General features: G+C 41.5%; 1 protein-coding gene and 2 long non-coding RNA genes across 3 annotated transcripts; 2 read left to right on the top strand and 1 right to left on the bottom strand.

Annotated features, from left to right (window-relative positions):
* Positions 1-932: 932 nt before the first annotated feature.
* On the top strand, positions 933-10,874 carry LOC117592913. Its single transcript, XR_004574647.1, has 3 exons — positions 933-1,134; positions 5,988-6,103; positions 10,533-10,874. It is a non-coding gene; the product is annotated as an uncharacterized LOC117592913 (long non-coding RNA).
* A 4,526-nt stretch (positions 10,875-15,400) lies between these two features.
* On the bottom strand, positions 15,401-25,418 carry LOC109616804. Its single transcript, XR_002198065.2, has 3 exons — positions 25,359-25,418; positions 22,967-23,131; positions 15,401-16,035 (listed from the first exon to the last, which is right to left on the bottom strand). It is a non-coding gene; the product is annotated as an uncharacterized LOC109616804 (long non-coding RNA).
* Positions 16,224-19,831, top strand: smug1 (single-strand-selective monofunctional uracil-DNA glycosylase 1). The gene is made up of 3 exons (XM_010881244.3): positions 16,224-16,816; positions 17,054-17,354; positions 17,738-19,831. The coding sequence occupies exons 1-3, from the start codon at positions 16,638-16,640 to the stop codon at positions 18,269-18,271; spliced, it is 1,014 nt and encodes a 337-aa protein (XP_010879546.3). The 5' UTR covers positions 16,224-16,637; the 3' UTR covers positions 18,272-19,831.
* Positions 25,419-26,436: the final 1,018 nt, after the last annotated feature.

Raw genomic sequence — 26,436 nt, 5'->3', positions numbered from 1 at the left:
AAAACTGAAGCCGCCAGTGTCCCGATACGGCGCTGACATCTTGGACTTGCGTCTGCGCAGATAGCGATCTTGGGACCAGTTCTGCGCAGTAGTTATGCGCAGTAGCGAGCAGGAAGTAAAGCCGTAAAGCCGCGAAATCAACGGCCCCACCCCTGTGCCCCGCCCTCACTCTCCCTCGCAGAATGCGCATACCGTAATCAATCACAAGTCCAAGATATGTTATAGCCTAACTTACATCATGTTTAACCTTAATTTCGAATAGGCCTAATACAGAAATAATTGGTAACTTCTAGCTAACGATCACCTGCTAGCTATTAACATGGCTATTAACGAGGCTTGTTGTCTTTTAGCTAAAGTTAGCTAGCCCATTACATTTATTTACTAATTAAATAGCTTATAAATTTAACTTACCGAAAAAAATTCAAAGATCGATTGGAAATGCCAGATCGGTTAACACAATGTACTGCAGAAAAACCCATTATGTCCGTGTGAAATTATATCAATTATAGAAATGTTGAGATTAAATGTAAAGCTCCAATCTCCTCAGTCCTCCGAAGATCGCGAAAAAAGACTGATGGCGCTTCAGTGGCTCCTCGGCTCAGATAGCTGTCAATCACAGCTGTGAATCACGACGTCACACCACCGTCTTTAGAGCATTAAATAACTAACTAAAAACAAACTTATTTTAAAAACAAACTCTTGAATTTACATTAGCGTGATTCAAACTACAGTAAATGACAGAAACCAGCTTCGGTAAAAAGATATTTGAAGGGTAATTTAATTGTTTAGTTGGTCTCGCGTCCCATTGAATAACATGGGGAGGGCGGGGTTTATGACCTATACTGGGACCACTCACCAGGGGGCGATCGAGACGTTTTGGCTTCACTTTTCAGGGCTTGTGCGGCACGCTTGGTACGACCTAAAAGAACAAATATAGTGACCTATTTGTGCGCAGAGCAAGTAATTTTAGTTTTTTAATATTGCACCACAAACGCTGCCATGTGGAGTGATGTCGAACCTAACGTTACATCTCGGAGCTCTCAGAAGGCGCTCAGGTGTATTCTCCCACTCAGAGTTCGGAACTTTCCCAGTTGCTCATTAACGCATCTTCCAAAACAGAGAGGTTTGATTCAGGTAAGCACTAAATAAATCCGATCGATAACTAGCTTGCTTGCTTACCTGCATGTAGTCAGTTCTTGTGGTTGTTCTCAGTGACGAACTACAAACAAACTGCTAACCGGGAGATTTTGACAGTAGCGGGAGCATAAAGGCCATGATTTTCGGGGCAGTGTGGCCGTCGAGAAATTCCTACGCTGGTCATAGCTATTTATACATTAGGATTTGTTCCGGATTGATAAAAACTTCACTGGCTACAACCTTCAGGAGCTGCGTTATAGTAAGCCTAAAATGTCATTCACGAATGAAAGAAAAACAAATGTATTTGTGTCATAAAATGAAATAGCCTTGGCAGTGTGAAGTTCTTATTCAGTCTTGCCAGATATTGCTCAGTTCTTATGACTATTTGAAGTAGTAAGTTAGATACTGGTAAGCTTATTACTGGCTAATAAGCTGCTAAAACGGCCAGTGACAAAAGCCATTTATTTCATAGATGCTAGTTGTGGTGGAAGTAAACTTCATAAGAAACATTAGTCAGTTCAACAGCAATGCCTAATGGTGTCTAGCGAAATATTTAAACTTAGCCTGATGTTAATGTGTGACAAAATCTAATGTTGAGATGCTATACCGACACTTGGGCAAATATATAGCACTATGGTGTAGTGGTTAAAGACGCAGCCTCTCACGTGGGTGATCTGGGTACAAAATCCAGAGAGGGCAACAACATTCATGCTTTTAATTGCGGGCTGGCTGAACTAGGCTTGCCTGGTTCCTTTTCTGGTTAGTGCAAAGGTTACTATGCATTATTGATCAAATTGGTGGTGTATTTGGTACAGAGATATAATGAATAATTTAAAGCCAATAATTAATAGATTCAAATAGTTCTTTTTTTTCCATTCCAATATCCTCTGCAATTATACTGTGTCAGGAAAGCACCCTCTCCTGCATCAACTTGGGCCAACGTTCCTAGGAAAAAACACCTATCCCAGGGCTGCAAAACCCACCACAGGCCGACGCACACCTGTGCCGAATGGGACCTCATCAGGGATAGGATAAAAGGTGTCTAGAAAAGCAGGAGAGGGAAGAGGAAGGCAAAACCCTGCCTTGTGGTTTTCCTGTTCAGTTTTGTTAATTAAACACTGACACTATGTCTGTTCCTTTCCACTATCCCCATCACAGCATCTCTACATGTATGGCAGCCATTCCATTCCAGTGTCTATAAAATTACAACACAGGCACACCTCATTTGACTTAATCAGGTACTGATTAGGTGATTACCTGAACCAAATCTAAGTTAACAAGGAAGAGTATAAAAACCACTGCTGTGGTCATCACTATCCTCTTGCAATAGGACCAGCTGGATGGCAAAAACAGTGCAAGTAGTACCTCAAAGGTAATTTGAAAAATAACTATTCAGCATGACAAAAGAGTTGAAAAGAAAACCTTTGAATGAGGAAAAGAAGGGTTCAATTCTGGCTTTACTGGCAGAGGGACACAGAGAGTGTCAGGTAGCTTCCTTCCTGAAAATTTGAAAGATGGTGGTTCATAAGAACAAGGTCAAGCAACAGACTGGCAGCTGACCAAGATAGCCATCAACTCATTTGAATGTCACTCAACAATGATAGGATGACATCAAGTGACCTACAAAAAGAATGGCAAATAGCAGCTGGAGTGAAGTGCATGGCGAGGACGGTTCAAAACAGGCTCCTAGGGGCAGGGCTGAAGTCGTGCAAAGCTAGAAAAAAGCCTTTCATCAATGAGAAGCAAAGAAGAGCCAGGCTGAAGTTTGCAAAAGACCATAAGGATTGGACCGTAGATGAATGGAGTAAGATCATCTTCTCTGATGAGTCACATTTTCTGCTTTGCCCAACACCTGGTCGTCTAATGGTTATACAGAGACCTGGAGAGGCCTACGAGCCACAGTGTCTCGCACCCACTGTGAAATTTGGTGGAGGATCGATGATGATCTGGGGATGCTTCAGCAAGGCTGGAATCGGGCAGATTTGTCTTTGTGAAGGATGCATGAATCGAGCCAAGTACAAGGTTATCCTGGATGAACATCTGCTTCCTTCTGCTCTGACAATGTCCCCCAACTCTGAGAATTTGATTTTCCAGCAGTATATGTAAGCTGCTTTAATTAAGTGCTATAAACCCTCAACCGAAATTCTGTGAATGTACTACTCCCTTGTAATGATTCAAATGCAGTACTATGAGCTACAGTACCACATGTCATTTTCACCTGTATTGTTGCAATGTCCCAAAGACAAAAAGGGTGAAGCAGAGCATGATGGAATACCACCTAATTGAAGTACACACAAATATGAGGGCAAATACTTAAACTGAGTACTGTCCCACCCCAATACCCCCCATCTCCTGCTCCAGTCCAGGGCCATGACTGTCCCTCTCAGACTTATGGTCCAGCTCGTCCCAGCATTTGTGTGTGTTTATGCGTGTGTGTGAGAGAGTTTTAGAGTCTTCCTGGGGAGTATTGGTGCACTCCAAAACATTTGACTGTGATCTGACCCCCAGTCCTCTCCATCTGTCTCATTGCCTTGTTCTTCTTTTATCTTCAAAGCCCTTCCCCCATCACCCTTTCTCTTCTCTTGAGCCATAAACCTGTGTGAATGTGTGTGTGTGTGTGTGAGAGAAGGAGCTGTGGTAGAGTGTAAATTAGCTTCTCTTGGGGTTTCTGCAATGGGGTTAGGCTTACAAGACATCAAATCCACTGGAGGACAGTAATCTTTGCACGGAGCATGTGTAGCCAGGCGGTTGTAGATGTGACACAGACCAAGCACTGGCTAAACCCTTTCTCTACTGATCATAGCGTCCCAGATATCTCACCACGTCTTCTCTCTTCCTGCCTTCCTACCCCATTAGACCCGGTTTGCATCATCATCCCTGTAGTGTAAGTTCCACTGACATGTTATCGATACAGTTATGACAGTTCCACTGACATGTTATCGATACAGTTATGACAGTTCTACTGGCATGTTATCGATACAGTTTCAGAAACTGCTAAATAAATCCATTTGGATTTCATGTTGTAACACAATAAATCGTGAAAAAATCCAATGGTGATGAATACTTTTAATAGCCACTGTAACTATACCCTGATATAGGTCAAAGTATTACCTCATATGATTACATTTTTCAATAACAAACAAGTGATGACCTTCATAATGTATTAGTAACGATACACTTAACAGCAACAATTTCTGCCAGACTTGTCAGGTGGTTGGATTGCCTTGGCGAAGGGCCTTTGGCTCACTTACAGGAATGGAAACATAGTTGTGCACAAAAGTTGAGAGAAATAAACCTCTTCAGTTTTTTTAAATGGTCATAGATTTTTGTACTTCATCTCATAAGTTACTGGAACAAAACTTCACATGTTGCTTGTCATTGTTTTTAATATAATTTATCTGAAAAGCACCAGCAAGCCACCAGGGGGAGACTTTAAACCATTAGTGTCACTTCAACAGACTGGCCAGGTACCAACACAAACTATATATATATATGTATATGTATATGTATATGTATATATATATATATATAGAGAGAGAGAGAGAGAGAGAGAGAGAGAGAGAGAGAGAGAGAGAGAGAGAGAGAGAGAGAGAGAGAGAGAGAGAGAGAGAGAGAGAGAGAGAGAGAGAGAGCGAGCATCTTGGCTACTTCAATGTTTATAAGGCCTAATTCACAAAACTAAATTGATGTTAATAGATATTTTAAAAACATTGCTGTTAGAACCATGTCTTATCATTCCAATAGGGCCATTACCATAAATAACCCTGACAACCCAGAAAAAACAGGCAATGCTGAAAAAACAACAACTGGCAACATTTGGAAGTAATGGCAAATGTTTAACCTGTTCAATACCCAAGATAATGTAACAAATCTACAAATTCGTTATATGGGAGTTTAAAATACAGCAACATCACACTAATATCTATAGGTTGGAACCAGATCAGACAATATTACGGAGGAATTATTTAATTATAGATACTGAAAAGTAACCCGCAAAGCATTCAATTCATCCTATTGAACGACCCCTGACCTCTGTGTAAAATATGAAAGCTTGGGAGTTGAGACTATTGCTTAGAATATGTCACCTGGAAACTAGTCTTGAAGGAGTTGCTGAAGTGGCTTGCCTGTATCTTTATCCAAACCCAAGATATTGCCAAAAATCTATAAAATTATTGTCAAAATAGCCAGGCATTTTTGACTGTTTTTGACTGCACTAAACATGCAACCATACCAAAATAACAATAGGTAACATTTTGGGAGGATTAAATCTAACAATTTCACACTGTTATCTCTAGGTTGGAACCAGATCAGACAATTCTACTTTGGAATTCTTTAGTTATTGATCCTGAAATGTAACCCGCAAAGCATTCAATTCATCCTTATGGAACGACCTCTGACCTCTGTGTAAAATATGAAAGCTTGGGAGTTGAGACTATTGCTTAGAATACGTCACCTGGAAACTAGTCTTGAAGGAGTTGCTGAAGTAGCTTGCCTGTATCTTTATCGAAGGCCAAGATATGGCCAAAAATCTATAAATTTATATAACAGAAATTACTGTTTGTAGCATTGAAAATGGAAGAGGACAGTGATAGCCATGTGTTAATTTATGAAAAAAATATAAAATTGAAATATTTATTCAAGAAAAGAGAGATGTAACCTAGAGGCCCTACAATTCTTCTTCTTCTTCTTCTTCTTCTTCGAGAGAGATATGAAGTATTCTTAAATCGTTTTTCTTTTAACTGTTTCTGTATTGTATTGAATGGACACAAGTTGATGTGATGATCTGATAACTTTGATGGTGCTGTAATACCTTCCTCCCATCTAGTTTTCACCACTCTGCCACTTCACAGATGTGGTGTGTAATTCACTTCTAACATCTCAGGAAGAAATCTGGAAACAAAGAGGAGCAACAGTGATCATATTTAAGGGTGGAACTGGAAGACGAGGAAGAGTCGCCTGGACGCAGGTAACTTTTCCCCCTAAACACACAGGCATGGGAATACTCAAACGTGCTTACACAGTCCTAAACACACACACACAGGCATGGGAATACTCAAACGTGCTTACACAGTCCTAAACACACACACACAGGCATGGGAATACTCAAACGTGCTTACACAGTCCTAAACACACACACACACAGGCATGGGAATACTCAAACGTGCTTACACAGTCCTAAACACACACACACAGGCATGGGAATACTCAAACGTGCTTACACAGTCCTAAACACACACACACACACAGGCATGGGAATACTCAAACGTGCTTACACAGTCCTAAACACACACACACACACAGGCATGGGAATACTCAAACGTGCTTACACAGTCCTAAACACACACACACACACACACACAGGCATGGGAATACTCAAACGTGCTTACACAGTCCTAAACACACACACACACAGGCATGGGAATACTCAAACGTGCTTACACAGTCCTAAACACACACACACACACACACACAGGCATGGGAATACTCAAACGTGCTTACACAGTCCTAAACACACACACACAGGCATGGGAATACTCAAACGTGCTTACACAGTCCTAAACACACACACACACAGGCATGGGAATACTCAAACGTGCTTACACAGTCCTAAACACACACACACAGGCATGGGAATACTCAAACGTGCTTACACAGTCCTAAACACACACACACACAGAATGACAGAGGGGAGGCGTGCAGTGCCATGGGAACAGGGCATAAATATGTGCCATCCATCAGCCTGTCTGATTTTCACAAATATGCATGCCAGAACTTTCTTCCACCTCACACGCACTTCAAACACAGATTACTACTGCATGACTGATGAATAATGTACTCATAGGTCTTCATGTCCTGTGAGTCACGGGTCAAACAGTGACATTCCTGACAGTCAGAATGACTTCATTCTAATCATTAGATGGTGTCATCAAGTCTGATAACTGTTTGCCTTGACGTTCAGGTAGCTGTGTAGATATTTACACCGTACATGCCTGCATGTTAGATGTCGTCATTGCAGTTGAGAATACCTTGGGGCCCTTTGTAATATGTAAGCTCTTACAAGGGCTTGGACTTTTTCCTGATCACGCCTAACTGGCACTCATTGTGTGTTTAAGTCAAGGCATTAGAGAAGTGGTATTCAAATGTGGCCCTCAAAGCCAGTTCCACTTGATTTTCCTGGGCAACCCTCTAATCAGGGACTTGGCTGTCTGTTCTATCTCATCATTGATTGCATCCGCCTGGTGTCTAAATAAGTTCCTGTTTATGGGTTTGCATGACAGAATGTAGTGGCTAGTCTACCTGTGCATGGGGTCACAAGCAACATCACGGTCTTTGTCCTTCGGCTGACTGTCCCCACTTCATAATTGGTCAATGTGAACACAATTTGCATTGAAGCACTTTCTGTGTCCCATCCACATCAATAGCAATTTGTGGGGTTTTTTCTGCCATTTATAGAGCCAAGCAATGTTAACCCACTGAATTGCTCTGGTCCCAGTTTTTCAAAAGATCTCTAATGTCATTTCCATGATTGGATAGGAATTCATATTAGAATAGGCATTTTCAAACTGGTTTGATTATGATTCGTTATATTTTGGTATCTGGAACAGAACCACGATTATTTTCAAAAAAAAAAATATTCATAACAATCTAATCCTTTATAGCAAAAAATAGGATCACTGAGTCCGGATAATTCTGATCCAGATTAAAAAAGAAAACTGGGCTATGTTGACGGCATCAGCATGGGGATATTTTGACTTTTTTAGTGGGGAAGAGGCGAAGACAGGCAGAGGATGAAGATGGAAATATCTTTCCCCCATGGAGAGTTAAATGAGGCTTGGCTTACTGCTCCATTTAGGACAAAACACAGCGGGAAAGGAAGACGAGCCTTGGCCTTGAAATGCTTGGGTGAAATGACTGCATGGAATTTGAAGAAATCAGCATGCTGTCACACTGAAATGAATGCAGAACGATAAAAAAAGGTCGAACAATGGATTCAAGTCATATAGTTCTCAGGTCTCAAGGTGCCTGCATATGGGGAAGAACATTTACCTTCCAACAATGGGTTGCACCACCTGATTGTTCTACTGCTGCCCAGGGTAAGACGGTCACCACACAGGTCACCATACATCAGGGAACTGCTGTATATTCAAGCAGGAAAACCTTTCCAAGGCAGCAGATAGACCTCTAATATAGCGCTGACAGGATGCCTTAAACGGCACGAAACAATGACTGTCCGGTGAATGGGTTTATGGACAGATACTCATAACACAGTAGTGTGGTGGCCTGGGGTGTGGGCTAAGCTGCTGCCTCCCGCTGTAGCATGGGATTGATGCATTTAGACTAGCAACCATTGCAAGGACCAGTCTTCTGGTTTAACCACACACGTTTATAACATGTTCTGTTCCGAAAAGCCAAACCCATGTAACACCCATGTAACACCCATGTAACACCCATACACGCGCGCACACACACACAGAACACACAGTTGTGGTTTGTCAGACTGCAGCGGCTTGCGACTCTGTCAGCGCTGCTGATAGATTCTCTCTTACAGCTTCCCCTGGATTATCAGAAGGGTTCAACAGGAGGGGAAGGTGATCCATCAGACAGAGGGAAAGGGGGAGGTAGACGGGGAGGAGAAAGTGTATGTGAGAGAGCGAGAGAGAGAGAGAGAGCGAGAGAGGCGGGTGGAGGTAGAGACTGAAGAAGGGAGGGGCAGATGGTGATGGAGTGTATGAGAGGTGAGGAGGGAGATCAGGACGAAAGAGGTAAAGAAAGAGAAGAAGGGAACAGAAAGGATGGAAAGCAAAAGACAACGCGAAAGAGGAGAGGAAAAGAAAGAATAGAGGAGAGAGAATGAGCCATGGTAGATGTACGATGATAAGAGGAAGATGCGCCAAAGGCTAAAGAGAGATTGAAAAAGAGATAATTTTTTTTCTGCTTCAGCTTTGTTTAGCACCCTGAGGAGAAGGGAAAGAGTGATAGCAAGGTGAATAAATGGAACAGCTGTGCACAGAGACAGGGAAAGAAGAAACACAGGTTACACACAAAACACACACACACTTAGCAGCCTAGCAAAGGTGGTGGAAGCCAATTGAAACTGAATCAGAGGCTTGGTGGTGTAGGGTTGAATGTTATGACAGGTTAATCCAGGAGCGCAGCCTAATCATCATCAGAGAGAGCATGTGGTCCACATCCTGTACTCACTATGTACCAGGCACCATAAAGGACCTGATCTGGAGATCACTTCAGACCTCACTGATGCTCTGACTGGACATTTTATTCAGTTAGCAGATGCTTTCATCTTTTGTCACTGTGTAGTCTACAGTTGTAATGGCTTAATGCGTACGATAGCTTAGGGACGATTTGACATTTCTGGGGGAGAGGAAGGGCATCATCTTCTACAACTTAAAAAAAGATTTGACCTTCCTTTATTTGAACTCGTCTTCATAAAACTCTAGAAACCCCTTTGTTCATAAACCTGGATATCTATTTTACCACTTCATCTTAGTTTTGTGGCAGTCACTCAGGTCTAGGGGCCAGAAGTTGAGGGCTCACTGTCCACCATGGACAAGACCAATCTCTGCCTGTCTCATTACACTACAGTCAGAGACAGCTGCAGACAATGATGAGCTAGAGAGATCTGATATACTGAGGCTGCAGTACATACATCATTTTAGAAAATGTGCAAGATGTTTTCTGATTTCTGTGCCTGTTAAGTTTCTCTCATGTTCTATTGGTTACATTTTTAATGACCAGCAAACAAAGGCTTTAGACCACTCACCCATCTTTACTCCTCCCTCACCTATTTTCACTCCTCCCCTCATTCACATGTATGCCTCCCCTTACCCCTCTTCACTTCTCACCTCACCCATGTTTACTTTTACTCCTCCCCTCACCCATCTTTACTCATCCCTCACCTATCTTCACTCCTCCCCTCACCCATATTTACTCCTCCCCTCACCCATATTTACCCCTCCCCTTTACCCATATTTACTCCTTCCCACACCCATATTCACTCCTCCCCTCAACCATATTTACTCCTCCCCTTTACCCATATTGACTCCTCCCCTTTACCCATATTTACTCCTTCCTACACCCATATTCACTTCTCCACTCGACCATATTTACTCCTCCCTTCACCCAAATTTTCTCCTCCCCTCACCCATATTTTCTCCTCCCCTCACCCATATTTTCTCCTCCCTTCACCCATATTTTCTCCTCCCCTCACCCATATTTTCTCCTCCCCTCACCCATATTTACTCCTCCCCACAACCATATTTTCTCCTCTCCTCACTCATCTTCTAGCAGCAGCCCCGTCCAGCGCATAACGAGCAATCAGACACAACCATGGGCATCTGGGGAAGTAATTGTTTGTTGCTCTATCTTCTATAAAACAGGTGCCCTGTCACATTTCGGGAGGGAGCCCGTGGACTGAGGGAATACTGTGCCGTAGTGAGCAGCAGCAGCCGACACAGTGTAATAAAAAGAGGCCCAGCTAAAGAGGACCAGCCCAGGAGAAGACTGGACCCAGAACGATTATTTCGCTGTCATAACAGACTTAACTAAAGTGGTTAAAATTGCCTGTCGTTGCTTAGCGATCATTAAGAGGGATGAGAGAAGGAAGCTGATGTTCATGACTACCCTCCACATTGTAGTAAGCCACCCGTGTGTTCCTGTCCTATGTCAGACATCATTTTGTAACCCTGAGATCTGACAAAGCAAAAATAACTTTATATAAAGAAAAAGACTCTTAAATGCTGCACTGTTTCAACTAGTTTCTTGTTATTGTTTCTCCACCAGACCCCCTTGTGTGTGTATGGTGGTCATTCCCCCCAACTGTTCACAATAGCCTTCCGCTGGGTGCACATTGCTGTGCTTAATGTAAATAAATCATATTTTATAATTTTTTAAAGTTAAACAAGGATGTTTTATAGTAAATCCTGCTCAAAGACCCACGTAAACAAAACAAAAACAACTGTCCAATGTGCCCAAATAAGGAAGCCAACCACTGCAAAAGCCACCAAACAAATACATTTGCCTTCCCCATGTTGGCCCTGCTCTCCTCGGTACATGTATAACTGTCCCTTCGATAGAAAGAGAAGTCATTACAAAAACGTCATATCAGTTATCAGTCGGGTTAAAATCTACTTCCTGTTACCCAGGGCATTACTGCAAAACGGACACAGGGATGAAGAATAAAACATTCAGTCAGATCATACATGTTCCCATCACCTGACCACAAACCCCATTATATTACAGCACCAATAATGAAAGTACAAAACCACTTAACCATAAGATCTCCCGACAACTAATAAGACAATAGATAATAGCACATAATGGATTTTACTCCTAATTCTTTTCTTAATTTCACCGAAACCTCTAGGTCACCTTAGCCAGTGCAACGGGGCTGATCGCTTTGCCCAGGACACATTAGTCAGTGTGTGTGCGTGTGCGGCTGGAACTTGGGGTCAGGGCTTGGTCAAGAGAAGGTAGACAGACGATGACCCTTTCACTTCACTGGTCCGGGCCTCTAGCTATACAGCCTAGAGTGGTCACAGTTTAAGCGTACCAGGAATGTGTGTGCGTGAGTCAGTCCATCTATCTTGTCATGTACTTTTTATGTGTATGTATGTGTGTTTGAGCGTGGTAGCTTTGTATCATTATACATTCCAGTGTACACCAGACCCAGCCTGGCTCAGTGAGCCCTGCTATTGTTATTGCTGGTATTATGGATGAAGAGACTCTGGATGGTATCTGCCTGTACCCTCACACGTTTAGAGGTTGTGCCCCAGGATCCGATGGTCAGGAGGGGAACAATGGCGAGTGAAAGGCATTGAGTTAATAAGAAAGAGTGACAGAATATTATGTGAGAACATTATATATTCTGTGACACTTGCGTGCTTTGAGATAATATCAGTACACTTGACAATGAGTTCTAGGATAGGTAACAATTAATTAAATATAATCAGTCCACTAGAGGGTGCTGTGTGATGTATTTTATATTAAAGCTCCAGTTACCCATTCTCTCTGTAACAGAATTCCTGTTTGTTTAAAAAGCAGCTATTACTGTACACCTACTGACTATAATTGCCACTAATGATAATGAAACAATATGATGTTATAAACAGTATGAATATTGTGGTTAAAGGGGTATTTCATCCTAAATCCAAAATAAATGTTTTGTTTCTTAACCCAGTAAGATTCACAAGGTGCTTTGGTTTATTTTTTGTGGCATAGTTCCCAGATGCTAGCGTATTTGTTTTTGGGCAAAAATCCCATTCACTTCATATCCAAACAATCCAAAGTATTTCAAATTGATAGTGAATCTTAAATCCCATTGTTAAAACAAATATGTTTGCTCCAATAAAAAAAGTTAAATTAGCTTTTGAATACATTGGCATTTTATTACAGGATGGGGTTGTGGACTTATTTTAAAAAACAAAATGTGGTCACAAGCCAAAAAGGTTTGGGATAATTTTACTACTCATTAACTGCTTTGTATGTTCATGTTGTGTCTATTCTTAATTAGGTACACTGGCTTATCTAGGAACTAATTTAACATGAAACAGATTTTTCTATTTGTACACAAGATCCAACCAAGATTTGGCTTTGAGATTAAACCCAACCACTATGAATTGGAGAGGTGCAAAGTAAACTGCTATGGGAAAGAATTTGGGTTAACTTCCTTCCCAAGAGCTGAATATTTTCTTCTCTGGAGAGATGAAGATCGGAATGTGTGTTCTCTGAAACGTCCTGCCAAGTCCATATAATTGTCACACTTCTTGCTCAACCAGGATGCCAACAGAATACGAGCATGAGAGTGAACACCTTCAGATTTTGACCTCAGTTAATCTTGCAGTTGCATGACACGCCTGAGGGAGTCAATGTTGCACGCCGACACAAGGAAATCCCTGCCATCCACGCCTCCCCACCTTGGGCATTTCTGAGCCAATATGCACCCCTTATGGAACTCCAGGCAACAGCTGGTATGGTATGACCAGGATAAGACTACAATGTTTATGTTGTTCAGGTAGCCTTATCATAGCAATGTCTATATGTTAACAGGATTCGTAGGGACATTTCCTGTCTTGCAAAGATGTATTATTTTTGGGACATTCACATGCTTTACTTAATTGTATGTTTTTTCGCAAGCCTTTGATTTACAGTGATTAGAGGTAGACAGCGTAAGTGGAGACACAAAGGTGAAGGGTGGAGATACAGTGTCTCTCAATATCTCAAAAATTACTGTTTAGGGTTATGGCCTAAACCAGATTTGTAGCACCAGACATACACACATGCACGCACAAACAAACCATGTTTTCATGACTTTTCACATAACACCTTTGTGAGACATTACACACAGACAAATGAATGCAGAGGCATACGTACATGAAAGCCAACTCGTTTTGCTAACAGGAACAAGCATACACATGAATCCTAATTCGTATTCAACAAGAAGACACCAACGCACACTCCTAGAAACACACACGCACACACCACATGGGTCAAATGATCCCTTTTGAAATGTATGAGGTCTGTATTTAATTTCCTTTATTTCAACACTTCTCTTCATGCCGATATCGATGGAAAAAAAAAAAACAGAATGCGAAAAATCGTCTGTCACGTCCCTCAAAGGATAAGAGGTAAACAAAGGAGATGTGCGTTTTCATGGCAAAGCAAACAAAAACCTACCATTGTCAGTGCCCTCTTTTTTTCCTGTTCAGCCCCCCCACTCGTCCCGTCTGTGTGGCACATCCTACGCTTGCTCTCTTTCCCTCCTCTTCTTCTCTATCCCTACAAATCAGTCACTGTCACCCATACGCTCCCAGCCGTCGACCTACGACCTCATTCAGGTTCAGCTGCAGGTCAGGCGTGGGAGGGGTGTGTGTGTGTGTGTGTGTGTTGTTGTTGGGGGACTGTAGGCTCTCCGACTGTGCTGTGGATACAGAAATACTGCTGCCATGGCAACAGCACCAAACGGGGTGCACAGAGGAGCTCTGGGCTCACATGTAACACTCCTGCCCTCGCTCCCACTCACTCCATTACCACATTCCCTCCCTATATTTCTATTACTGCATATCCCCCCGCATGTCTTACCATTTCTCAAGGTGGCTCCTACTGCAGTTTATTTTGTCTTCAGTGTTCTGTTGGTCTCTGGACTGAAGAGAGGACCAATGTGATCTATGACAAAACAACAACATGCACAAGAAAGTCTACGGTAATTTATCAAAATAGAAATTAAATGGGGGCAATTTTAAAACAACAGAGTATTTGAAACATTAATTAAAAACATTAGCGGCAGATGTCCACCGGTAATTTTTACTTGTTTTTATGCTGGTGCGTACAGTGAAAAATGTGTCATATTGCCCCTTTAAACCAACGACACAAATACACTGTCAACAACTACTTTAACAATTTTTTTATTAAATGTATCAAAAACGAATTTCCTTAAAAATATTGCAGATGTAGGATTTGGTAAGTAAATTATGGAAAATCACAATCATTTTTATGTAACTACATTTTCTACTCTGATCTAATCTATCTACTCTTAATTGAGATTCAGAGATGTTTGCATAATGTGTGCATCTATGACAGAAGTTTCAATGGTTATTGTACTACAGTAAGTGCAGTGTATTAACACCCAGTAACAAAACATCATGAGTCCCAGTTCTGGCCACTATAAAGAAATGCTCTAATAATCATGTACAGTAATTGTTTTTATTGTGGTGTACCATGGTACACAAAGATTGACCATGTTAATGTTGCCCTTTGAATGTTTGGGGATAATCACCAAAAAATATCAAATTTTGGTTATTCCTGAACCAGGCAAGATCTGTACCATAAAAGTTTATGTTTCTCACTATGCCCTTGGCCTGCTGATGGGAAACTAGCTCCAGTGCATCAATACATTAAATATCTGTCCAGTTACGGAAGACTTCAGTATAGCAGAGTACTGTAGAGTATAGGTCAGTACAGTAGATTATAATTTAGTTCAGTAAAGCACAGTACAGTACAGTAGTACATAGTTCAGTATATAGTACAGTATGATATAGTTTAATACAGTACAGTAGAGTACAGTTCAGTATTGTATGTTATAGTTCAACATAGTACAGTAGAGTGTAGTTCAGTACAGTACATTATAGTTTAATATGGTACAATAGAGTATAGTTCAGTACAGTATGCAATAGTTCAACACTGCACAGTATAATTCAGTACAGTATATAATAGTTTAATACAGTACAGTACAGTATAGTTCAGTACAGTATGTAATGGTGCAACACTGCACAGTATAATTCAGTACAGTACATTATAGTTGAACACAGTACAGTAGAGTGTAATTCAGTACAGTACATTATAGTTGAACACAGTACAGTAGAGTGTAATTCAGTACAGTACATTATAGTTTAATATGGTACAGTAGAGTATAGTTCAGTACAGTATGTAATAGTTCAACACTGCACAGTATAATTCAGTACAGTACATTATAGTTTAATACAGTACAGTAGAGTATAGTTCAGTACAGTATGTAATAGTTCAACACTGCACAGTATAATTCAGTACAGTACATTATAGTTTAATACAGTACAGTATAGTTCAGTACAGTATGTAATAGTGCAACACTACACAGTATAATTCAGTACAGTACATTATAGTTTTACACAGTACAGTAGAGTGTAATTCAGTACAGTACATTATAGTTTAATATGGTACAGTAGAGTGAGTCTTTCATTTGACCATAGTCATAGTAATGTGATGAACAGCATGTCAACTGAAGAGAAGATCGTAGCAGGTGATCCAGCTGTTATTTTGTGACTACTATGACTTCCCATTCTAGCCCAATTGGTTGTACTCATTTTGTAATGATTTACATCACCTCTTCCCCAGGTAATTGCGCACAATCTGTTAACAGAATTATGTTTTTGTCACTTAATAAACCATGAAAAAGTATTATTCTTCCTCCAAATTAAAGTGAGAAATTGGAACATATCTTAAAGATATTGTTGAAGAGATGTTGAATAGAGTGGTCAACTTGTTCAGTATTGCTCTAAGCCTAACCTAATTAAAAATAAAATGTATTAACATGTTTAATCTTTGACCTCACGCTGCTGAAGACAACCGATAGCACTGACACGCATGTCAGTTACAACCCATTACCTATTAGTAACACCAAAGATTGAGGCAGGGTTTGTCTGCCATTGTGCTATGAGGATCAACGCTAATACTTTCACCAGGTTCTAGGTCATACAAAGGACAAGGAGAGAGAGCGAGAGAGATCGATGGGTCTATATATACACATACCAAAATAACACTATAGCCACTTCTTAAAGCTTTTATGAATGTAATGTCAACCATTTCACTAAGTGTGTGTGTGTGCATGTGTTTCCTTTTGTCAAGCACCACATTGTGCAGATCATGGAACACTCTATCACATAAAAAGGAAAACCATTGAGCTTTGACCCATAATAAAATAGGCATACGTCTAGTTCCATTCTCGTAGAAACATGGTCTTCGGTGCTAGGTCAATTGACGATAGGTGGAGCTGTTTGCATAAAACAGAAACCACCTCGTTTAAAATGGGTAGTAGCTTATCTGTGTTAACTACTACTCCCAGAATGCAATTGCTTGTCTTTGTTGCCGGAAAAACTCAGCTCATAATGAACACCACACATGAGCTCCAAAGGTACAGTGCAACTTCATGTATAAAATACTGTTTAAAGGATAGCCGTTCTTATACAATGGATATATAAGGAAGATATACATTAACACGGCAATGATTACTTTAAAATAACCTTTAATTGTAACGTGGCTCTGCAATTTAATAGTCACTAACGCTGATGAGGCTTGACCAGATAGCTAGCTAAAAGGTCTAATTCCCCATTAATGAGGTAACTTTGAATAGCATTGATTTTGTCCGCAGTGTCGGAGAGGGGAATACGGACAAGCACGAACCGGAGGAAACCAACGTTTGTTCACTCACACTGGGTCCGGGGTCGATGTTGGACGGTTCCACAGTAGCTTCACGTTTTCTGCATGTGGAATTGGAGCTGAACATTCACCTTCGCCGGCTATCGTTCAGTGAGCCCGTGCACTACATCTACAATCCGCTGGAGTATGCCTGGGAACCGCACCGCTGCTTCGTTGAGAGGTACTGTCGCGGCGGACAGAATATTCTCTTCCTTGGAATGAACCCGGGACCCTTTGGCATGGCTCAAACTGGGGTAAGGATGGATGTTCTTGCAAAAGAGCGAAGGCTACCACTTTCATTGTGAATTGGAACTCTGGTGGCTACGATGGTTTGTTAGCCTTGTTTTTCTATTCAATGCCCCACTCCACTCGTTCCCAAGTCGTGAAATGGCAAAAGGTACAGCAAGTAGTTTTTGTTTGACAGAATAATATATATCGTGTGAGTACTGGGAGGTACTTTCACATTTTTACCATTTAAGAATGGAAAATCTGGAATCTGAATGGAATACACATACAGAACATCAATAATGTTGTTAATAGTATTGTCTGCTATGTTTGAATCTGATCAAAGTCAGGGAAAATGAAGATTACTAGTATTATTATGAATCTTGTCTAATCAGCATGTTTTTGCTCTCAGGTTCCCTTCGGTGAGGTTAACCATGTTCGTGATTGGCTGAAGGTCACTGGGGAGGTCGGACATCCACCTTCGGAACACCCAAAGCGACTAATCAAAGGCCTGGCCTGCATTCAGAGTGAAGTTAGCGGTGCCCGTTTCTGGGGCTTCTTTCGTAAGCTTTGTGGCGAGCCCGATATTTTCTTCCGTCATTTCTTCGTACACAACCTGTGCCCACTTATGTTCATGGGAACCACCGGCAAGAACCTGACACCGCCTGAGCTTGTGATTGGGGAACGCAAAGCCCTCCTGGCTCTCTGTGATACAGCACTTTGCCAAGCTGTGGCTACCCTGGGCATCACCATGGTGATTGGGATTGGAAGAGTAGCTGAGCAGCGTGCGCGGAGAGCCTTCTCTGCTGCAGGAATGGAAGTAAGGGTGGAGGGCCTCATGCACCCCTCCCCCAGGAACCCTCTGGCCAATAAGGGCTGGGAAGTGGTGGCTAAGGCCAAGATGGAGGAACTGGGCATCCTGTCTCTGCTGAACATCAACCCTTAGCCAAACACCCCTCCATGAACAAATACCTGATTTCCTGTATGCTGGCCTGGAGGTATGAATTGCCTGCTGGGACAGCTCTAGCATCCGCTGACCCTAACCAAATCCGAACATTTAACGTTAAGGGGAACAAATTAACATTGCCTTCAGAGGACCGGGATGTTGTAAATGTGATATACTCTATGATCACATCGAAGTTCCAGAGTGGGATCTCTTACTTTTAGAGTTATGTCATTTGTACACATTACCACCATAAGAAGTGTAATGATTTTTATTCCAAAATTGTCACTTTCTGCTGGGGATTTGCAGGACGTGGATGGATACTGAATAATACAGATAATGATGCATATGGGAGGCTCTTTATAGGTTACATTGCCTGTATTTTGCTTTGTAGCATATTCAAATTAAATAATGAGTCTTAAAAACAAGGCTTGTGTAAAGCCAAAATGTCACAAATATGCCAACTTGGATGAATAATTTCTAAATTATACTAGTAGATATGGATGCTAAATTTGTCAATTTTTATCGATTTTGTGAAAAATCCCCCAAAACTTTAGTTCTGGTTATAAATGATATCAATCTTCACTGCTTCATCAGTCTGCTTTAACATGGTTGTTTCAGACAGCACTTCCTGCTGGAACATTTCCCCAGAGCTCTTCTATTAGCAGGTCAACCGACATACTGCATCACAATGAATCTCCTCAGATTTTGTTCTGTCCATTACAGAGAAGTAGCATATTGCCTGGAAGCCATTACAACACGATTGTAATGAAAACATTTTGTTAAAATTATTTTATTTAATGGTATTTTTTTTTTTATTGGTGTAGGGTTTATATGAATAAGATTTGATTTTGAGGGCTACAGTTGCCATGGTTTGGTAACTACCAGGCTGTGGTGATGGAACTGACAAGTTTCTCTGAAAAGAATCATAGTTTGTTTTAAGTTAATTTCCATATCGCAAACCACTTTATATGTACATTTAAGTTATAATTACAGAAATAATGTGTTGTAAGCTAACAAAAACTTGTGTCTGATGTGGTCATTATGTCCAGCTTGTTGCCGATTTGAATATTGGCTAGTTGTTTTTGTGACCAATAGTAGCAATGTTTCTCCTGTGGTCATTTTAGCAGGGGTGTCAAACCGGTTCCACGGAGGGTTGAGTTTCTGCAGGTTTTTGTTTTTTCCTATAAATTGGTTCCCAGTTCAGGCCTGAACAACCAGATGAAGAAACTATTCAATGAGTGACCTAATTAATCAATCAAATACAAGGTGAGAGCACAAACCTGCAGACCCCCGGCCCTCCATGGAACTGGTTTGACACCTCTGATTTTAGAATGTGTTAAACTCTTTCACTGTCCTTAGCTAATGCTGTATTTCTGGAGATATCTTGTCCGTACCTGTATTACATTCTGGCAGGACTTGTGCAGGCTCTTCTGGTGTTGGCGTAGAGTAAAGATCAAAGTCTTTACTCTATGTTGTGTAATTCGTTGAGAACAAAATGACGTAACAATGGTCAGTGGAAACCAAAATCACCAACCGATAGAGAGCTGGATTCTAAGTAAACAATTGAAATCACACGGTGTACCAACTTGTGTGAATTTCATCACGGTAATTATAATGTGACTCAGTAGTCTGTATGGCCCCCACGTGCCTGTATGCACTTCCAACAACGTCTGGGCATGCTCCTGATGAGACCGTGGATGGTGTCCTGGGGGATCTCCTCTCAGACCTGGATCAAGGCATCTGTAAGCTCCTGGACAGTCTGTGGCGCTACTTGGCGGCATCAGATGCACTGATACATAACATCCCAGAGGTTCTCAAATGGATTCAGGTCTGGGGAATTTCGTCCCGGTATCTAACAGCAGTCAGGGTGCAGTTGGCTAGCATGTGGAGGTCTGTGTGACCAAGGATATGCCTCCCCAGACCATCACTAACCCACCGCCAAACTGGTCATACTGGATGATGTTGCAGGCAGCATAATGTTCACCGCGGCATCTTCAGAGTTTCATGTTTTTCACTTGCTCAGTGTGAACCTGCTCTCTTCTGTGAAGAGAACAGGGCGGCAATTTGGAACTGCCAATTCTGGTGTTCTCTGACGATTGGATGTGCCATCTTGGAGGGGCTGGACTACCTGTGCAACCTGAATGGGCCTCAGGTACCGCCTCAAGCTACCAGTAGTGAGAAGGACACTAGAAAAACTAGAGAAGAATCAGTAAGGATAAGAAGAGAGCAATTGTCTGTGGCCACCACCTGCAAAACCATTCTCTTTTTGGGAGTTGTCTTGCTGTTGCCTCTCCAGTGCACCTGTTGTCACTTTCATTTGCACCAAAACAGGTGACATTGATTCACAATCTCTTATGCTTCCTAACTGAACAGGCTGATAAGTTTCATTTACTTGGTGTTATACTGTGATGACTACATGTTCCCTTAATTTCTTTGAGCAGTGTACTGAGCAGAATTGTTAACATCAAGGTCGTATGCACAGGCTTCTATAGAGCCTGGCTTCTCAACAAGCACTCCTTGAGTTGTTGTTAATGGGAGGATTAGGGCATCAAAAAGACATCACGCAGTTAGAAGACGCCGGTGTTGACATACAAGGCAGTCCAGTGGTGTTTGCAGCATGTTGTTGTACCACTCAGCCCTTCAGGATGTTAAGGCTGTGAAGGGCTCAAGTGTGCAGGACTCCTGGCATGCGTCTCAACACCACAGACACAGTGCCACATGTCCAGTGGTCAAGTTTTCTTTTCCCACTTGATAAGTTTGAATGTTGAATCTTTTGGTTTACCAGATCTTTGTAGACGTGTGTGAAATTCATCTTGTTGTATTTATACTGTAATTACTATTGGTTGTAATGTGCTTTTGAAGTTTTATCATTTCTTTAAAAAATAATAAATAGACCAATAATGAAATAAATTTGACATTTTCATGTGTTTGCTCTATTATTGTAATATTTATGTTGTATGCATATTAAGTAATTTCTGCTAAGTTGCCTCTCTTTAGCATTTCATAAGGCCATATGTGGAAATTACAGGTGCTGGTCATAAAATTAGAATATCATCAAAAAGTTTATTTATTTCAGTAATTCCATTCAAAAAGTGAAACTTGTATATTATATTCATTCATTACACACAGACTGATCTATTTCAAATGTTTATTTCTTTTAATTGTGATGATTATAACTGACAACTAATGAAAATCCCAAATGCAGTATCTCCGAAAATTTGAATATTACTTAAGACCAATACAAAAAAAATATTTTTAGAAATGTTGGCCAACTGAAAAATATGAACATGAAAAGTATGAGCATGTACAGCACTCAATAATTAGTTGGGGCTCCTTTTGCCTGAATTACTGCAGCAATGCGGCGTGGCATGGAGTCGATCAGTCTGTGGCACTGCTCAGGTGTTATGAGAGCCCAGGTTGCTCTGATAGTGGCCTTCAGCTCTTCTGCATTGTTGGGTCTGGCATATCGCATCTTCCTCTTCACGATACCCCATAGATTTTCTATAGGGTTACGGTCAGGAGAGTTTGCTGGCCAATTAAGAACCGGGATACCATGGTCCTTAAACCAGGTACTGGTAGCTTTGGCACTGTGTGCAGGTGCCAAGTCCTGTTGGAAAATGAAATCTGCAACTTTACACTGGACTTCAACATGGATTCTGTGCCTTTCCTCTCTTCCTCCAGACTCTGGGACCTTGATTTACAAAGGAAATGCAAAATTTACTTTCATCAGAGAACATAACTCAGCAGCAGTCCAGTACTTTTTGTCTTTAGCCCTGGTGAGACGCTTCTGACGCTGTGTCTTGTTCAAGAGTGGCTTGACACAAGGAATGTGACAGCTGAAACCCATGTCTTGCATACGTCTGTGCGTGGTGGTTCTTGAAGCACTGACTCCAGCTGCAGTCCACTCTTTGTGAATCTCCCCCACATTTTTGAATCGGTTTTGTTTCACAATCCTCTCCAGGGTTATCCCTATTGCTTGTACACTTTTTTGTACCACATCTTTTCCTTCCCTTCGCCTCTCTATTAATGTGCTTGGACACAGCTCTGTGAACAGCCAGCCTCTTAAGCTATGATCTTTTGTGTCTTGCCCTCCTTGTGCATGGTGTCAATCGTCGTCTTCTGGACTGCTGTCAAGTCAGCAGTCTTCCCCATAATTGTGTTGCCTACAGAACTAGACTGAGAAACCATTTAAAGGCCTTTGCAGGTGTTTTGGGTTAATTAGCTGATTAGAGTGTGGCACCAGGTGTCTTCAATATTGAACCTTTTCACAATAGTGAATTTGGGGTTTTCATTAGTTGTCAGTAATAATCATCAAATTTAAAAGAAATAAACACTTCAAATATATCAGTCTGTGTGGAATGAATGTATAAATTATACTAGTTTCACTTTTTGAATGGAATTACTGAAATAAATCAACTTTTTGATGATATTAAAATTTTATGACCAGCACCTGTATATTACATTCGCATTAATAGACTTTCTTTCAGCCAGTTACTTGTGTTTTGTAGTGCAAGTTGTTTTGTGTATCATGCTTAACCAGTGTTGTTACCTAAGTAATTACAGTGAAAATCACACTGGGATAAAAACAGAGGAATTCTCTCGGTTTCTATTTTTTAAATCATTCCGGTTACGAGAAGCAGTTCAGAAGCAATGTGTTTTTTTTTTCTTGATAAAGAATACGTCAAACGCACTCACCAGCAGCATGCCTCTACGCCTCTGGGTGCAGGTGTGCGTGAGAGAGAGTAGAGAGAGGGCGCCATCTTAGCTGGGGTTGTCTGGAGAACATGTCTGTCTGGGCAGGGCTTGATGAGGCGGGACGTGCTGTCTGCACAATGGCCATTCTTGCTCTCTTTAAAGCACCTGCGCAAACACACACCCACACATGCACTGAAACTCGTACATTCTTTCCGAACCCCTCCACCACCCACGCACACTTACTTTCATATAACACATCTCATACACCCAGGCACACACAAGGACGTGCACACGTTGAAACACAGTGGCGCACCACCACAGGACAGAGAGCATAGTTCCCTAATGACTCCCGTCCCTCTCTGCTCTGTGCCGCGTTATTAATTAGCTCAATGAGCCTTGCCAATGGGATGCACTCTGTGGATTAGAGTCCCCCCCCCCCCCCCGTGTGCTGTGGTACAGGCCCTGGATTTGGGTCTGGGTGAAGTTCAGCTGCGGTCCAGTGTCTCAAACTGTGGAGAGCAAGTCGCCTGCCAAGATGGCGCTTGACGATAGAAGGATGTGTCTCTCTTTTGTTGCAGTGTGCCATCCGTTTGCAAGTAAAAAAAACAGAATATTGCTAATAAGTAAGAGCAGCATGACGCCTATTCAGGGTATGATGCATAGCCCCTCAACGTGGTCCAGTCAGATGGCTTAATCAATTCCTGATGAACCTTCGGTGGCATCAATTCCCATTTTGATCTGTTCCACATTGTGTTTTATTTGGTGTTTGTGTCTTGCTTGCTTTTCAAAGAGCCCCTTCCATTTGACTGATGATGTGTGGATGTTTGTATTTGGTACAAAACAAACATCAGCATGTTACACCCACAAATAAAGGTCCAGGGTGAACTTATTGACAGCATGACCTCCCGGTGACCCCATGGCCATGCAGAGGAAAAGACGGGGTGGGGGGGGCTAGCATTAGCCTCCGCCGTGCCGCTGCCGCCCTGTCAGCCCATGGATACGGTGACAAATGGAGGCGGCGGTTATTAAACCAGAATTAGAGTAAGGGAAGAGGGAAAGGCAGGGAAAAGGGGAGGTGGGGGAGAGGTGATGAATGAAGGGTGAAGCAAAAGAGGATGGAGGTTAGGGTGGTGAGGAGGAGGGGGATGTTGAAGGAGGCGGATGGCACAACATCACTCTTTATTATCCTCCAGGGCCGCCCGTCATGCCGGGAGAGCGAGGGCATGAGGGGGGCACACCTAACTGATAACCTCCACACAATCCTCACACTGGAGGACGGAGAAACAGGCGCGGATGGGCGGGGCACACATTATTGATACAATGGAACCTCTGTTCTGCCCACCTCTACTGGTGCAGTTTCTTTTCCTCATACCCATCAGTCTGTTCTGCCTTATCTGCTACTATGGAGAGGACTGAATATATATCCGAATATTTAGATTTATAAATGTGCAGCTTCATACACCCTCATGATTTTCGAAAATACAAATAGGGGAAAATCTCTTGCTTAAAAGAAAAGGTTACTGTGAAATTAATTGGATAGATTCTCACAGGATTAATGTTGTCATTAAATAAGGATTTTATTAAAATGAGAATGTATATGTTTAATTCTCCTAAGTGTTTTGCCTATCATAAAAATGGCTGTTTTAATAAGTCCTGTGCGATTCCCATTTTTCTTGAGTACTTCTTTCTTTGTGGGGCAGGATGCTGCTGCTGTAACGCCCGTTTATCAATCACGTGGGGCTCTGGAAGCATAGGACAGTGCATCTGTGGTACACACACATAAGTCATACAGGCAGAGGATATTAGTTGGATCAGCATGGGAAAAAAACAGTGAGGGTTCACCACGCGGTTCCAACACATACAAGGGCCATATGGGGGATTGATTTTTTTTCAGGCAAATCTGTTTACCATTGGACATTGTTGTTTTCAGTTTGTCTGGAGAAAGAAACGAGACAGATAAATCGTCATGTTTCTGCACTGTACTAATCGCTTCACTTCTCCTGTCTCTAACCCTTCCATCAGCCCCACTTCTTTTTATTAGTGGTTTATTTATTGATGATTTAGTTAATGTCACTGCTTATTTCTGCTCTGGTTTGTCTTCATTACACCTCTGGAGTCGTTAGGAGCCGGGAGAAAGCGTGCTGGGTTCTGTAGAGGCACCACACTGCTTCTCATTCACTTACTATGGTAATTATCTGGTTTGATCATGGCCTATCTCCTTCTACAAACGCAGAACGACCCCCCCACCACACACACACACACACACACACACACACACACATTTTAGCAGATAAAGTATAACATATTTGTTGACAAATTCAGTCTCCTTCCGTAAATGTGAATTTTGTCAATGTTGAGATTGGGTTTGCCTGTAAAAAATGAGTTCCCTCACCAGTCCTCAACTGTCTTCAAGTGTCCGTCGAGGCCCAGACACTGACCACTGCTAGTAGACCTGCTGAGAAAAACACTGTGTCATTATGAGAATGTGAAGGGTAGGTGGAGACTGAACCAGTGGCTTACAGAGGAAGAGATGATTCAGGTTTCAACCATTCTCGAGCATAACTGAAAGAAATAGAGAACTAGATCTTGATTCAACCCTTGTTCAATTGTACAACCCAGATTTGACTTGTTTTTTAAGCAATCACTAAATCGTGTTCCAACCTCACTTAAAGAGAACCTTTTGATAGCATGCTTCCAATTTTTTGTCAAGGCCTAATTACCCAGGACAAACTAAGATGGACAATTGACTCCATTTAGACCAATATTACTGACAGAATTAAAAATGTCACCAAGATCAGACAGGTTTCTTAAAAGGAAGTTTTCCTGAAGTTATTATACCAGTAGAAAGCATTGAACGTAATGATAAAGCATGGAAACAGGTATACACTTCATAGTTGATTCTGTGAAAGCATTGATATAGTTTGTCCATAATCAATTTTCAATATTTTGCCAAATCTCTCATAAACTGGATGAAAGTAATGTAGCCTTTCTTCAAATTCATAAAAAAAAAAGATGATTTGATTTGGATTGAAAAGTTGATGTGTATTGGTGTAAACATCACAAAAAATGTCAATGATCTTTGAGAGAAAATATTAATTTGCAACCATGGAGGTGGAAACATCTGTCCAGATACAGAAACAATTACAATGAAAAATGTGTTACTGTATTGCAGTTTATGTAAATTATCAATTTATATACACATCCATAGCTATTGATTCCAAGATAATTGTTATTGTAAAAAAGAATAATCTGAAAACCAGATAAAACAGGCTTATTTTTATACAACCCTGTTTCCAAAAAAGTTGTGCCGCTCTGTAAAATGTAAAGAAAAACAGAATGCAATGATATGACAATTCTAGAGAGTTCTTATTCTTCGGACATCATAAGATGTTGTGGTTGAACACTTAACACATCTGGCCCTTGGAATGCACCACACATTGTTACAATGACTTCTCTTTTCTTCCGAGGAG

The sequence above is a fragment of the Esox lucius genome, chromosome 17 (genome assembly GCF_011004845.1).
Source record: "Esox lucius isolate fEsoLuc1 chromosome 17, fEsoLuc1.pri, whole genome shotgun sequence".
NCBI classification, from domain to species: Eukaryota; Metazoa; Chordata; class Actinopteri; order Esociformes; family Esocidae; genus Esox; species Esox lucius.
The sequence above is the reverse complement of the archived record's forward strand: the minus strand, read 5'-3'. Positions and strand labels throughout refer to the sequence as shown.

Bases quoted from the DNA above. Each gene is read 5' to 3' on its own strand.
- smug1 (XM_010881244.3), top strand. From the start codon at position 16,638: ATGGTCTTCGGTGCTAGGTCAATTGACGATAGGTGGAGCTGTTTGCAT. The intron at 16,817-17,053 runs GTACAGTGCAAC...TTTTGTCCGCAG, and splicing joins ACCACACATGAGCTCCAAAG to TGTCGGAGAGGGGAATACGG. The intron at 17,355-17,737 runs GTAAGGATGGAT...TTTTGCTCTCAG, and splicing joins TTGGCATGGCTCAAACTGGG to GTTCCCTTCGGTGAGGTTAA.